At 37.9% G+C, this 16,306-nt stretch overlaps 1 protein-coding gene across 3 annotated transcripts; it reads right to left on the bottom strand.

The window, feature by feature from the left end:
* Positions 1-51: 51 nt before the first annotated feature.
* Positions 52-14,939, bottom strand: ncaldb (neurocalcin delta b). 3 transcript variants are annotated; one of them, XM_026299691.1, is made up of 5 exons: positions 14,731-14,939; positions 14,295-14,506; positions 4,385-4,815; positions 2,663-2,768; positions 52-2,229 (listed from the first exon to the last, which is right to left on the bottom strand). In XM_026299691.1, exons 2-5 carry the CDS (start codon positions 14,443-14,445, stop codon positions 2,135-2,137), a joined length of 783 nt encoding a protein of 260 aa, XP_026155476.1. In that variant the 5' UTR covers positions 14,446-14,506; positions 14,731-14,939; the 3' UTR covers positions 52-2,134. The 3 variants fall into 3 exon arrangements, with proteins under 3 accessions (XP_026155476.1, XP_026155477.1, XP_026155478.1); XM_026299692.1 differs by lacking the exon at positions 14,295-14,506 and having other exon boundaries at positions 4,385-4,818; XM_026299693.1 differs by lacking the exon at positions 14,295-14,506.
* Between the last annotated feature and the right edge of the window lie 1,367 nt (positions 14,940-16,306).

The raw sequence follows: 16,306 nt of genomic DNA, 5'->3' as shown, positions 1-16,306 counted from the left end.
CCATTAGATGCTACACCATGCTTACAATAATACTACTAATAATAATAAAAGTAATTTTCCCATTTTGTCTTTATTTGAATAACAAAATGGACATCCTACACAGAACACATAATGCAAGTTAACAATATAAAATCTACAAAATGATACAGTGACAAAGTTTCTTTTTTTGCTGTTTTTGTTCGACAGGTAACAACTGTACAGTGTCAGTGGATACAATACTGTGTTTTTTTTCTTTTCAGTTTTCATCTAGATTTGGCACTTGACCACAACATGCTACTCAAATGAAATGTGGAACTTTACATCATGATCATCGACTTCAAACGTGCGAAGCCTAGAAAACTCGTCACAACTTATTTTCCCCCAAAGTCATCCGTCTTCCACTTACGAAAACACCTGTATCTCATGCAGTTTTTTTTTTTAGAACAGTGGGGGGTTGCAGGTATAATTTAAACAAGACTCATCAGTAAATCCTGGAAAAGCGGTGAATTTTGGTGGCTACTGCTGTTTCTCACTACCAATGCCAGTGCTTTGTTATCTGTTATTGTGTCATAGTAAAAATCCTGTCATCACCATCACAGTAGTAGCCAGGCCATCTTACAATTACAGGTGTACTGCATTTGAAATGTGATGCAGAAAAGAAAACAAGTGCACAGTCATGGGATGAGATGTCACGTTTTCACAAAAACACGACATTTGCAAACATGACTGACTTTAAACAGCGTTCACGCACATATATGAAGAACTGGCAACATTTTCGGTCTTCCTGGGAAATATGAACATGTACGTGGGGTTCAGGATCAAACCGTGAGCACTGTAGCTATTTTCTCTGTCAAAAGGGAAAAAGAAGCTACACAGACTAAATGTAGCAGATCCTGTTTAAAGCTAAATGCATAGCAATATGTGTGGTCCTCTCCTTTTTTAACCTTTCTATCATAAATATGAGTGAGTATACTGTACATCTTTTTCATATCATATTCCTCAAATAGAAGTAAATAAATGTTTATGATCACATTCCAATAATTTATATGTCAACATTTTCAAAGTGAATCTCATTCATTGCAGCAAATCGCCACAATGTAATCACAGAATAAAAGAATATACTACACACTAGATATTTATATAACATTTAGCTTTTTGCTTACACACTTGTTTAACAATAGTTGAAGAAATAATCACAGCTCAGGTTATATGTCAATGTCAAGTTCATGTGTACACCAGTAAAATGAATGTGTAATGTGTAAATGTGTGTCTCTAAAGTGTGCATTTGTGTATGGACACAGAACTTGGCATACAAAGTCACTTTCAAAGAACAGATGATTGTAATCTGCAGTCAAAACGTTGCCCTTCATTTAGAAATCTGAGTCAGTTTTGGTTTTGATGTAACATTCCTCCAAAACATACATTAAAAAGAAGACTTATTCTATGTTTAAAAACTACATTTCCCAGACTTCCTGTTTACATATCCATATCGTGAGTTGTGGACACTTGTAGTCATAGACTCACATACTTCATTTCATCCAGTGTTAATATAAGTTAGAATGCAATACTTTGTAAAATCACACTCCTCGCGTCAGTTACACAGGAAAAAAAAATATGAGCATGAGTCCCTTAAAATCAGGAATAATGCTTTCAAAAATAAAAAATAAATAAAAAGAAACGGTGAACTTGCATTCTGTTCAACGTACCTCATGAATCTGTTTATCAGATTATCCTGCTGGACACCCTCTCAGACAGAGACAGCACAGCTTTGATTCACTCGTTGACAAGTCTTTGAAGGGATTTCTGTCCTTGGTGTTCTATTTGTACCCTACATGAGACCTGTGCTGTCTGTAGTTTTTGACCAGGTATAGAGACACATGTACATTATGTGCATGTGAGTATGTAAAAGATGCCTCAGGCTTTGGTATTTGTAAGAAGTGCAACTGCATGCCGTTTGTTTGTGTGTGTGTGTGTGTGTGTGTGTGTGTGTGTGTGTGTGTGTGTGTGTGTGTGTGTGTGTGTGTGTGTGTGTGTGTGTGTGTGCATGTGCCTCTATAACTCAGATGTCAACCATCTCAGGTGGATCAGCCGGGAGAAATTCTTTTTTTAAAATTCGCTGAATTCATGAAAACTGCATTGGGAAAAGTCCAGTTTTCTACTGCCCAGCACTGCTGGGATCACACTGAAGCAGTCGGACAATGGAAGGGTCGTTCTTCGCTCCCTCAACAAACTCTTCAAGAGACAGTTTACCTGACACAGAAAGAGAGAAACGAAAGTCAGAGTTTATTGGTTAATCGTCTTGTTTACTCATTGGAGAACATCAATGCTTATCAAATATTATTTGAATTAAAAAGTAAACATCATCATTGAAGTTACGGTCCTTTAACAGGTCTTTTGAATATTATTTGTAGTAACTTTTTTTGCTAATTCAATTATTTAAAGGTGCTGACTGGCTGTTTGGTTTTATCTGCCTTCCAACTGCTAAAGTGCATCTTGTGTTGGCACTGTCTTGCAGCCAATATAACTATAATGACCCAATACTGCTGAGACAAGATTTTGTAGAGCAGTATCAGTCTGTGTATCTAAAGATTTTACTAAGCGATGTTCTATTATAGGCTTTAAAGAAGATACTGTTTCAACAGGAAACACTGCAGCAGAGGAAGAGACAGTAAGAAATTCTTACCATCTCGATTTGTGTCCATCTGCCTGAAGATCTTATCTGTGCGTTTCTCGGGTGTTGACTCATCCTCAGGCATCTTCATCACAGAAGAAACCATCTTGTAAATGGCCTGAAGACACAGCAAAGAGAGATGGAGAAATATTAGTGTGGATTCTCACAATAAATGGCTAAATAAAGTTTTTATGTACCTAACTGTATCCATAAAAACACTTCTATTGGCGAGTTTAGCCACTTTGTAAAAACTGTCAGAACTTTGTAAACATATAAAATTATAGATACTACAGATAAAAAAAAAATTATGACACCACAAATAATGAACGCTAACGAATGATCAGATTCAACAATAGAGCTGTTCCGGCCAGAAGCAAAAGATGTCACATCAGCTAAACTGCTACAAAAAAAACAAACAAAACCAAATCATGTCAGTTAAATATCTATCAACTTATCTGGGAGGAAGCAAGATAAAGGATTACTTTCATTTATGTTGGCTCTGCTGCTTGATTTGACAGCAGAAAAAAACAGGAAGTATAAAAGTCCAAAAAAGGCAGTTCAGGTTTTTAAATGGACTCAAGATATGACAATCATGTCTGCTTCACTGTCTAGGCTTTCTGATATACAGACAACAGCAACAGTTAGTGTTTATTAATATTACTGCAGTGTGGCTGAGATACACTTCACTCATTAAGAGAAATAAAGAGAATTTTAGGCATAAAAAAAATGATATGATGCAAACGTACTTTCGCACAAAACAGTCATGTACAACTGCATCTACCACACAAATATAATCATGCAATTATTAACACTTGTTAATGATAAAACAATATTTAGGTGTTCAAACAAAAATACAAAGCATTTGGTGGTTAGAGTTTTGTAAACTCGATGAATTGCTGCATTTCTTTGTTGTATATTACTGAAAGTGATCATCTTTTGGTTTTTAGCTGTTATATCACATATGTCTTTTACTATGTTTTGTCATTTTGCAAACCAAAGAGACAAATCAATGAATCTAAGGAGTAATGGCTTGATGAATCAACAATGACGCAGTTCTATATTGGACTGATGGATATTTTGCACACACTATAAATAAAGAAATCTGACTTGGGGAATGGGATTACACATTCTTTGGCACTCTGCTCAATTTAGCACCAAGGTGTGTGATGTAACAGCATATGTAAGGGATTGCTGGGTGGTGTGTGTATGTGTGTTTTTCGCTCTGACAGAAGTCTGAAACACTCATCCAATTAGGTGAGGTGCCTGAGTGAGGCAGTTGTAAATTAACACAGGAACTGCTGAGGACGTGATGAGGGGGCTTCTCTTCCTGAATGTAAAGTTGAGGATCAGAGGAGGACTGCTCCTTTCTAGAAATACACACCACAGCCAACTTGTTTAGAGACATCTGAGGACTGAACTACTGGTTTCTAAAATTACACAGAGGCTGGATTTCCTGCTGTGGGCAGCCAAATGGTGCAGAGCATTGAAGCAGATGGATATATGATGTAGCAGCTGGTGTGGATGATTGAGCAAAAACTTGCTTTACTGCAGGAGTTTTAGAACCAGGGGACATGGGGATGCTGTAATGACATGCAATGACAATAAAAGACTGGGGGCCTATACAAACTCAGAGAAGCGGAAAGTCTTAACCACTGAAACAACTGTGTGACCATGGGACATAAATATAGCAGAAAGCAAAGTGAAACCCAGCAAAGACAACCACAGCATACCCACCGTTACAATCTCCAGCATCTCTGCCCTGCTAATGTATCCATTACCATCCAGATCGTACATACTGAACGCCCACTTCAGCTTCTGGTCCAGTCGACCACGTGAGGTCACACTCAGGGCAATGATGAACTCCCTGAAGTCTATAGTCCCATCTCCGTTGGCGTCAAATGTGCGAAAGACATGCTCAGCAAACTTGGAGGCATCTCCATAAGGGAAAAAGTTGGCATAGATCTTCTTGAACTCCTCCATGGTGAGTGCACCGCTGGGGCAATCCCGCAAGAAGCCCTTGTACCACTCGGTGATCTCGTGCTCGGTGAAGTCTGTGTTTTCCATCAGGTCCTGCATGACGTCGGGGCGGAGCTTGCTGTTCTGTTTGCCCATGGTTGTTGCTTCTGTTGAGGCTGTGGCTGGTGTGAGGGCAGCGGTGCTTTCAACTGCTGGGGAAGAAAGTGAGAGACAAACAATCTTGAACCTCATTGATACCAAAGGGGGGAGGGATGACAGGAAGGAAAGATAGCTGATGTCCAATGAGAACAAAAACTGCAGCTTTCTTTAACACATTAAACATGTAAAATAGTTGCATTCACTTCCACACCAAAAGTATCAGTTTCTGTTACTCACATAAATAACTTGTTTTCCTAACATGCCTTTTCTGTTCATAAAACACCATCGATACAGATGAACCCCTTGTCCCCAGAAGTCAGGGTTCCCACTATACCACCTAGGTAATGCATGTGTATTAGTTAAGTTTAAAATTTTCTGTTATTTTGTCTTCTGTTTCTGTTTTATGGTTAGAATTTAGTAGAAGGTTCCAGGCTTTTAATCTAACCTGAAATTTCATTCTTCATTTCTGTCTCATGATAAAATGCAAACACTCCATAGAAGCACTGTGTGTACACCTGAGAGAAGAAAAGTAAGAATAAAAAGAGAATGTAGTCTTGTGCAGGTGCACCGTCAAGTTCACTCTCCCATGCACCTGTGACCTGAGACCACCAAGTGTTTTCATGCTGCAGAGATACCACAGATGCACAACCACACCCTCATACAGTACACCATGCATAGAGGTGACAGCCTCACACTGCAGATGCAGCTTCCATTTCCTGCACACACACACATCCTTTGTATTAATAGTTCAGGTAGCTTTTTTGACTTAGCTTGAGTTTTGATGAAGTAGTTAAAACAAAATGTGCTGAAAAATCTGCTCCACTTTAAATGAAAACTATTTTTACACTTTCCAAGCATCCTATAAAACATTGCTGAATGTTGCAGCTACGGAGCTAAAATCACTTTCCTCTGCAACAAATGAGTCATTGCAGAAAACGAACAAGTGTCTTTACATTCAGCAAAGGACGTAGGTTATCAAAAAGCTGCAGCTAATGTGCTTAGCACCTGCAGGTTGCTGCTGACCTGTCCAGGCTAAAGACAAGAGGAGACGCTGTTCTAAGCTTAGCTAAGGATAATGGCAGATAAAATCAGCAATGTCAGGTCAGGCCAAAGCAAATTACAGCACAGGCAGCTTGTGTGAGAAGGGAACATAAAGATCTGCCAACTGTCAGTGAATGTTTATGGCTTCTCTAGCTAAAGAGTAAAATTTGAAGTGAAAAGTTCCCAAAATGTGGTGAAACAAACAAAAATATTATTACCTTATGGGAACTTTTAACCACATTTACCATGAGACCTTGTATAATGCACTTCAGGATCAATTATCTACAAAATTAGTTCAGGTATATGTTTCTTTCTAAATAACACTTTATACAAATCTATTATTGATACCATTTGTTTCTTCTTTAGTTCACTCACAGCTGATCCATTAACTAATCAATGCTGACTGAAAAAACACCCACCATGTTTATTGGAAAGTGGATGTTTCACTGATTTTATGCTCTATACTTGCTAATAATTGAATGGCATTAGCATTAATGAAGTGTGCTTACTAGAAACACAAACCAGTTAAAATACACTAGAAGACGGTAATAAAATGAAACTATTGTACGCCATTTTATTTATTGTAGCAAATGTGGCACGTCAGGTAAAACTGTGCACATATATTGTGCTAAATTCTCTGTAATTTTGTTAAATCCTTTTTGCGTGGACCATCCCTGGCTCCATTTTGCTATCACATTTGTGTGTCCCTTAAACAGTCAGCTATAATCCTTTAATTTCAGAGTAAACAACAAGCTCTAGCAATGTGGCAGCCACTTCTAATGCATTCCCTGCTGTCACCTATAGTTGACTTTAATGTCAGTGTGAACACTGCAACTGTGTAAGAAGCAGATTAACACACCTGTTTACACACTAGGAACAAAACATATCAGCAGATACACAGTAGGGAACCAGTGTGAAGAGACAGAGTGTGACTGCATTTAAATTAGAGAGAAGCAAACAGTCTGGACCTGATAATTAATAGAGGGAGGGATTGTTTAAGAAGCTGTAAGCTAAATATGTTGATAAATCCACTTACCACCACTTATCCACTGAGTAGCACATACTACTCAGATAAAGTGACACTTGTATGTTAATTTACCACTAAAGCATTAAGACTTTGTCTCAGGATTATGTGTGTATGTGCAAGCTGACTGACATCTCTGACTGACATTAAGTTTGGTGATTCTCGTGTAATTCCCATCATATATTTGTCTAATAGGCTTTTCCATGACATTTTCAGTTCTTGTAGCACGAAAAGCACAAAGGTAACAAATGATATTAAATTCCATCAGTGCTTATATTTATGTATATACAGTCCAATAGTTCTACTGTATTAGCTACAACACTACAAACAATTGAAATTGAAATTCTTGTTAGATTTTGTGATGGCGTATTTTCTGTGCACATCTGAAGCACTGTGTAACTGTAGGTGCTACAGAGATAAAGACGACTTGTCAGTTTGTTTTCACCTTTCCTTGGCTCTTAAAATGATGCTGAGCTGCAGTAGATGCAAACTTTCTGTAACTCACCACAAGCCTGGTTCACTTTGATAAATGTAGTATGTCAGTACTCAAAGCTCAATTAGTCATTTCACCCTGGATACACACACTGATTCAGCTAATCAACCAGTCATTGATTTCATTCATGAAATCTAATGCAGTAACCAGGACTGTCACATACTGTGCAATCTGCATTCTAATTATGTAATGGATTGTGAAGAGTTGCCATGAATATTTTGGCCATGTTGTCATGACAACTGACCGTACAAACATGCTTGTTTGTGGAAACGAGATGCAAAAAACAAACAAACAAAAAAAAAACACATTACTCTACATATTGTGTTTGACTCACAATAGCAGTTCATAACAGCTTTTGTGAGGACTATCAGACTGTTAAATTGTTTGCTTTTAGCTGCAGTTCTAATCACACAGACTCTTTCCAGCCAGACTGTTTACACAATAACGTGCAGGAACAGAGCCAACTAAAATGTTTCTCTCTCCATTACTCTAAATGAGAGAGAAGGTTAATTAGTGTTGGTCTTAATGGCTTTACAACAACAACAATAAAACTTGAGTTACAGGATGTGCTTAATCAGATATCTGACATTTCCAAGAGTGACATACATAATTTATAATAAATGTAAACAGAGTGAAGCATCGAATCCTCACTGGTAATAAGTGTCACTATATTCTGTATGTAAAATTACTCATCAAAAAAGAAATGGATGGATTCATCAATAACGAGATTGCTGGTTCTATTGTGTAATAAGATATTTGTCTTTTCTCTGGACATTTTTTTTTAACAATTTATCAGTGTGGCATTTCCATGTTCTCCTTCGTTTCCTTCTACAGTCCACAAACCTGCAGGTTTTTCATTGTTGACAACTTTTTTCAGTAGCTGAAGGCCTATCAGAGCACAAGTCCTCATAGTCCCATATTTCACTTGATAATGCTTTTCTTGAACCTCCATTATTTAACATTTTTAATCCCTGAAACGTTCAATAAGCATTTTATAATACACTAATGTAAGAAGTTGTCTACACTGCTCCACTTAGATTTTTATATCTGTTTAAATTTTCTTTATAGTGCATTACAGGGCATATATTAAACATTTATGAATCAACTGCTTATAAATGCTAATCAGGAGTGGTTCCACTGAAGTGTTATATTCCCCCTTTGTGTGTTTCAATTATTCAGAAAGTCTGTGTGAAGAAACGATGGGAAGGGAGCTCAGACTGCCACTGGACATCCCTTGAAACAGTCAATCTGAGAACTGGCTGGCTGTCCAAGATCATTGCCTACAATTACCTGTTAAGGCTCTTACCAGCTGCTGTTGGCAGACCTGTGATGTCACCTTTACATAACCAACATTTTGACAAGCGGACCAGTCACGTGGAAGAGCCAGGTTTCTACTTCGACCATCTCATCGAGTCACAGCAGTGCATACCTGGCACCAGTTTACCAGAGCTTAACACGTGGTGACCTCAGCCTGCTCTGGCACTAACCAGCAAACAGGCTGTCATTTGCAGTTTCTATTAACACTCACGGTACACACATGATCATCGTGGACATTTAGTGTTCAGTGTTTGAGACCTTGAGCTGCAGACGGGACCAAGCTGCAGGGCTTTGAGACGGATTTAACGCCGGAGTTTACAGTCCCATAGAACAATCCTGGTATTCAGCTAAAAACAATATCAGCACATTATCACTAATGATGCCAACTGCAGGTTGGAGACATGATTCTGGGGGCAAATATCTTCTTATCCAGCAACTACTGAAAGCAATACATAAGGTATTGCTTTCATTTTCACAAAGCATAGACGCTATCCAGTCTAAGAAAAATGCATTTAGATCTGTAGATTTTGAAACTTTTCATACTGAAACACATAAACAATAACTTTTCATACACAATAACTTTTGATACCTTGGTTTGGGTGACTGAACATGTTTTTTTCCCCCATCTATCCATCCATTGTTTATACTCTTTAGTCCAATCCATAGTCTCAGAATGCCAATCCTAGCTGATATTGGGTGAGAGGTGTGGTACACCCTGGACAGATCAATTATTTTCATCCTTGAGTAGATTAAATTACCTTGATAAATTCCATAGTCTATAGCATGCCAGAAAATAAAAAGTTCCCAGTCCTGTTTTGTCCAACCAACAAGAAGCAATTTAAAGGTTTACACAAGGGACTGTTTAGCAGTTTTCCTTTAAATTGTTTCTATTATGTTTGCCAACTAAACATTTCAGCTCTAATTTCCAATGAAACACTGTTAGCAAATAAAGTGATTATGTATTCACTTGTTTCACCTTCAAAAATCAGAATACTTGCTGGTTTAATATTGCGTGTTGGTAAACTGAAAACCTTTGGTTTTGGACTGCTGGTTCGATTAAACAAGAAATGAAATTAAAAACTTGGATTGTGGCTCATCATGAAGGCCGTGTAATCAAAAATTGATCACTTATTTTACAAAAGTGAGTGGTTGCAAGTAAACAAGAATCTGGCCAAGTATATGTCAGTACTCAACGTTACAGACATATCAGTCAGTACTCAAAAAGTAATGAGGTTGATTTCTAGTTTTTTTATTATTATTATTTTGATGGAGTATTCAATTTACTAGATTACCACTTTTGATATGAATCAAGCATGAATCGAACACTAGCTTACAGCCGGTACTTTTGGACTTAAACAGAACTGAAACAAACCATGAAGACTGAACAGTTAAATAAAACCGTCTACAACGACATTCATCTCAGAACATCTTGTCGCTCACTTACGTAACAGGCAGAAGTCGCCATTTATATTCTGCAGGTAAATCTTAACCCAAGAGTCCAACAGATAATCCAACAACAAAGAATGCAAAAAGAGAGCTGGCTGGAGGCCGACAGAGAGTCAGAGTGCCTGACAGAGTCTGAGCCGCAGTGAGTTTACCTGCCTGTTCACCTCCAGGTCACAAATAAATACATACGTTTCAACTCAGCTTTGACTAATTCTAAAAACAACATCTCGTATTACACAGGCTCAGCCAGGGACAAATTTATACAACCCAAGATCAAGTCAAAGTTGAATGTGATTTTAAATTCAGGCTACATCACACACACATTGATTTTTAAGACTGCAACTGTGCAAACACACCTTTTCTTTAGAGGTGTAGGTTTGATTTGCACAGTCCAACAACAGGTTCACAGCAGCATGGCAAGCACCTTGAACCAAAACATCTGTCGCTATGTAACCTGTTAAAAACTGTTTTCTGTGTTCTACGAATGCAAGAGCATCACTTGTAAGTAAGCTGAGCTCAAGATTAAACCATAGATTCACACATTTCCTGTAGATATATTTGCAGTTTGTGTGTCATTATTCAGTCTAGTTCGCTCTCATATATTTATTCGTCAACACTAAACCATTTTGTTCAAACCAGAGCTATCGCACATCAGTGTGAATTTACTTTCATATCAGAAAAAACACATTATCCTAAACTATATAAATGCATCACTGTGTTATCGGATAGGGTGAAGACATTTTATTGCAGGTGGATATAGCTGTTTACAAACAACAATGTGAGATGACATCAGAACTGTGACTCCGGATAATGTCTTATTTTTCTGGTGTTACTGCACCAGATTTTTTGAAGGGATGGAGCCACTCTGCAGCTGGCACACCTGCAATGTTACTTCAAACTTATTACACACCCGTTTTGTCTTAAACCAATTTCATTGTCATTGTCATTCCAGTGCAGTTAAGTACAACACTGGACAAAAACTGGTAGCAAACTTTCTATGAATTCCTACTGCGTAACCAAGACGCCCGATTCATGATCACTCTCTCACTCTAATGCCGCACGCAAGCAACTAAACACTAAGTCGACAATGAACAACTGTGCACCAAAGTCAAGTCCGACCAGTTACTGTACTGGCAAAACTAGTTGATGTAAAATAATTCTGTAAAAATATATAGACAGATCCATAGAAAGAGAAAATAAATTAAAACAGATGACCTCCTCATCATACCACATACTGCTGTTATAACTCCTCAAATCTTCTGATCAAAACAACCATCAAACTCTGCTGAAGCGTGACATAGCTTTGGGAGCGCCCATGTTCATGTTACAAGTATTATGATTAAGCCCTGTTCAGTTTAGCATGCTTTAGTGGCTTCTTAAATTTCTGACTGCAACTCTATCTCTACTGCTATTTAGCTTAAGGTCACAGCTGGCCCACTGTTGGTTCAACCTGTACCACAGTCTGAGTAAACTAACGTCTTCAGCAGTAGATTTTCTTCTGTTCCTGTGAAAACTATGAAGCAGATGAACAGATTACAGCAAGGTACAACCACAGGTCAAAAGCTTCCAAACGTCAGTAAAAATTATGTCTAATTACAAGCGTTAAACAGCTTGCTCAACAACTGCTCATGATTCCCTTAAGACCAAAACAGATTACATGTTTGCTTTTTGTCAGAATTGTGAGACATACATTAACCAGGTTAGAAGTAAAACAATGAGCCAACTAATCGATTAGTAAATCTGCAAAAAAAAAAAAAAAGAATTTTAATCCACCTATTATATACTGCTTATCCTGGAACATCCAGGGCCACGTGGCTGCTGAAGCCAAAATCTGAAGCTAGATGACAGGCAGGACACACCATATGCATATCGCAAACTCTTATTCCAGCTTCTCACATGTGAAAATATACAGATTTTTTTCTCATATATTTTTGGACAGTTGGTTGGATGAAGCAAGCAACCTGAAGAACTCACCTTAGGCATTTTGTTTTTTACAATTGTTTTGCATTTCAATTAAACAATGAATAGACAAAATAATCAATAGACTAATCTATGACAAAAATGATCAATTGCCAATCTAATGCAGTTTTGCAACTTGTTCCAAATGATTGTAAACACAAGACAGTTTCAGATCAAACCAAGGCCAAACTTCCACTTAAATTTTACTTATTTTATATCTAAAGTCTTTAGATATGATCTGCAACAGATCAAAGGCTGAAAACATGCTTTAAAACTGTTTGTTTGATAATGTCTTAAATCATTTCTTTCCATCTCCAAATGTTGCTCAAAATCTTGTCCATCTTGCCTTTGAAAACCTGAGGCAGCAACTTCATCATAATGCAGCACACATGAGCCCCCCTTTGTCAGCCGGAGAGCTTTGTGCGTCAAGGCGCTGCAGAAAACCACAACCATGACAGAGAAGCCATTATGAGGGAGCAAACGAGAACAAGATAAAAAACTGTCACTGACAACTGCACGAAGGCAGACAGAGCTACAAAACAGACTGTGGATTGGACAAACACACAAACATTCGCAGCAAATTGCCAGCAACTGCACGTGGAGAGTGCTGTTTACTTTGCACTGAATATCTAAATGTGCCTCTGTGGAACAGCCTGTTGTAAAGACAAAGGCTGCACAGATGAAAATGTCAATCCATCTAAAGAATAAACAATCCTAGCCCTCCCTGCCAGAAGTATATACTGAAAAAGCATCTGAGAGACTAAAATATTATCTGTGTGTCAGGCCAGCATCTGTTTTTAACTTCGGTCACGTTCTTTAGCTCAGCCTTTTAAGTTCTCTCTTATGCCTTTCTACTTAGTTTAATCTTCTACTCATCTTTGCTTTCTCCCAATAACTCTCCACGTCTGCTACCTCTAAAAGATCTAATTCAATTCAAACGTGCTGCCCAGACGAGCTTAACTACAGAGCATGCAGCCACTGCAGGCAGCCTGACCCAAAACAAACCCACAAGACATCCACACCAATGAAAACAGAACATATGTTCTAATTTAACATCTTGAAATGTTTGGAGGGAGGGAAATGTTTTGACACCAAGGAGTCTATTACTGACTGTGGCTTCCACAGGTCTTTATGTTTTCTTGCTATGTTGTACTGTTTAACTGAGGTGAGAGGAGGAGCTGGGCAACATTTTTTATTTTTATTTTGAAATTCGTGAATTTCCTAAGAACATATCAAACATGTGGAAGCCACAGAGCTTCAAAGATAGCAAAACTAGATGTCATTTCAGAGTCTGCAGTACTTTCCTCTATTTTCTCTGTTCAAGTGAACCTGTTCCCTCTCACTTCCTGTACCTAAACTTTTCATCTGGAGCAGTGAACTTCAGCTTCTAGTGTCATAACATTTATTTCTGTTTCCACATGTCTTTTCATGCCTTCGCCCTCCGATCATCCCTTCTTCAATAAATAATATTCAACTATGACCAGCTTCTGTCTGAATCCCACATCAAACAAAACTAATCACCTTTAATTACCACAAGCCACCAGCCAAGTAAAGTAAAGTACACTCCCATGGCGTAAAGTGAGGCCACATAATTGTTCACGCCACTTTGATTAGAAATGATATCACCTGCAGTCAGATCAATCCTCAGTCCAGCTTTAGCTGCTTCAATGTCTGATGGAAACCTGAAATCAGGGTCAGGTTCGGTGTAGTTTTGACTAATGTAGCATTGACTACTTTCATTACCGATTAATTAAATCCTCACATTTGAGAAGCTGGAACAAGTGAATGCATATTACCTGATAACGACAAACGATAATTTCTGCACTACTCACTGAATATTGTATGTAACCTGAATGCCTTTAGATTTAGGATTAGTGGTCGGAAAATAAAAACACCTCATCATGTGCTCAGGGATAATTAAATGAATTATTTTTAAAGCTTTTCCTGACACTTTAAAGAGTAATCGATTAAACAGAATGTCATGTCAGAATGAATGACTTTTCCTTCATAACAGGACCTCAACAATTAACAGACGATCAAAGCTGTTACTGATTTATTTTCTGACCGATCAACTAAATATTTTCAGCACTGATCTGATGTCCAGACTTGGAGAATTGTTTTATACGACATCAAGCACTAGATTTTCCAAGTTTATCACACTATTACTGAGTGTACAAATGCATTCATTCACAGGAATATATATATATATATATATATATATAAATATTTCAGTTCACTTGTCAACGCACAGCACATCCAGTCCAATAAAGCTACCGCCTGCTTTAATCCACTGACTGACTGATGTGTTTTTACTGAAATGAGATACCCTGCCCCACTCAGCTCCCAACACATCTCCAGCTGCTCTGAGGTTTCATTTAGGACAAGAAGCTGCATCTTCATCCGATTAGATGTAACGAAGGTGAAGCTTTATCCGCTGCTAGCACCCTGCAATGCTGCTACACTGCAAAGTTAGAAGAAAATGAGTTAACACTGTCATTTCTGATATTAATACCACATGGGAAAGAGTTTGTAGCTGTAAGGTAAATTCTTCAACCTGTAAACTCATCTCACCTGAGCTGCAAGCACATTTAAAAAAAAAAAAAAAAAAAAAAAAAAAAAAAAAAACTAACAGGAAGCAGACAAACTGTGAGCGAGGGAGGGACAAACACATTAGCGACAACTTACCTCGCTTTTGAGTTTGTGTGGAGAGCCTGTTGAAAGTCTCTTTAATAGTCCATTACCTCGAGAAGGGTGAAAAGTTTCAGAGACAAGCCACAACAGGTTGTAGGAAGCACACACAAGAGCAGGAGGTCCCCGGCTGCTCGCAGACCAAACTCCACCAGGCTTTTCCCTGCGCCGCTGCACACACTCAGCTTAGCCCTGCAGACGCTCTCCCTGACGTCAACATTGCTTGTCACGTGGTGAAGCGGCGGCCAATGGGAAGCCGCGTTGTCCTAGCAACAAGAACCCTCCACCTGGATGGCGATTAGTATTTAAAAATGATCAGAGTTGTGGTTTTCTAGCAAATAAATCCACCAAAAGGACATAATATCGACAAGAAACCAAATAATAAATACGTGCAAAGGCACTGATGTGTGTACTACTAAGTTTTACATACTTTATTGTTGTACTGGCATGGCCATTATCAGAATACCTACAGTACAATATGAATAATGAGGTTTTTTGTTGTCTATTTAGTTTATACTGTTATTTTATATTTCTTTATTAGCTTCCCTCCTTTGGGATCAATATAATTATGAAATGCTTATTTATATAATAGCCTATTTTGTATTTGCCAAAAGCTTTTTCTAGCTTTTATGTGATCTTAACAGTCTTCTTCAGAAGATAAGAGTTTATTTTGTATATAGGCTATTTCTGGTGATGTGAATTTAGGGGATTAGAGGTTGTAACATATGCTGCTTATTAGACAGAAACAAACAAAAATCCAGCATTTCAAAAAATTCAAAACCAGAAGAAAAACATTTATTTGCTGTTGTAGCTGTGTCCACTTACACCCGCTTATTTCTTTTCCTTAATAAAGCATTTAATGTAAATGTATTTTCATGCAAATGCATTTTCTAACCATAGTTTTGCATGCTTTATGTGTGTTTTATCTATCTTGCTGTTTTCCCTAATGAAGTGCATTTGCAGCCTAGATCTTTCCAGGGATTTAAATGATGAACAGTAAAAGATTTTAAATTCTTTATTTAAAATAGTCACACTACTTGCTTTGCATTCCTTTGCATTACATGCTTTAATTCATATGTTCTGCTGGAATGAGAACATAAGCTTATTTCTTTCTGAACATTGCATGATTATGATGCAAAAGATTATGTCGATGTAGTTGTCCAGTACAGGTGTCCCCATGCAGGCACATTGGGTGCAGTGCTTTGCCTAAGATGATTAGATGAAGTCAAAGCCACATGGCTTATTCAGCCAGTGATCCAGGGAGCATTTTCTTAATGGCCTTATAAAGAACACTGAGAAGCTGTCCCTCCTGTTGACTCAGCAATCTCTAGACCAAACCGACAGACTGCAGAAGAAAATATAAAAGCCCTTAAATGTTTGATGATGACACATGGATAAAGATGCACCATCTTTGATTTTTTTTAGGTGAAATGTAACGTTGCACTTTGTGTCAAAGTCAAAACCAAAAGCCCAAATAGTATCCCAGCATCATAAAATACCAATAAGATAAATATATTTCAGCTGGGTTGCATTCAGAACCAATCGTCACTCAAATTTAGTAATAAATTATCTT

The sequence above is a fragment of the Mastacembelus armatus genome, chromosome 11 (genome assembly GCF_900324485.2).
Source record: "Mastacembelus armatus chromosome 11, fMasArm1.2, whole genome shotgun sequence".
In the NCBI taxonomy this organism is placed as follows: Eukaryota; Metazoa; Chordata; class Actinopteri; order Synbranchiformes; family Mastacembelidae; genus Mastacembelus; species Mastacembelus armatus.
This window is presented reverse-complemented; position numbering and strand designations above follow the sequence as displayed.

What these genes read in the sequence shown, in the direction of transcription:
- ncaldb (XM_026299691.1), bottom strand. Translation starts at nt 14,445, where the DNA reads ATGAAGATGCAGCTTCTTGTCCTAAATGAAACCTCAGAGCAGCTGGAG. An exon ending in TTTATTGGACTGGATGTGCT is followed by an intron (nt 4,816 to 14,294) that starts GTGCGTTGACAA and finishes CTTCCCCAGCAG; the next exon opens with TTGAAAGCACCGCTGCCCTC. An exon ending in AGATGCTGGAGATTGTAACG is followed by an intron (nt 2,769 to 4,384) that starts GTGGGTATGCTG and finishes CTGTGTCTTCAG; the next exon opens with GCCATTTACAAGATGGTTTC.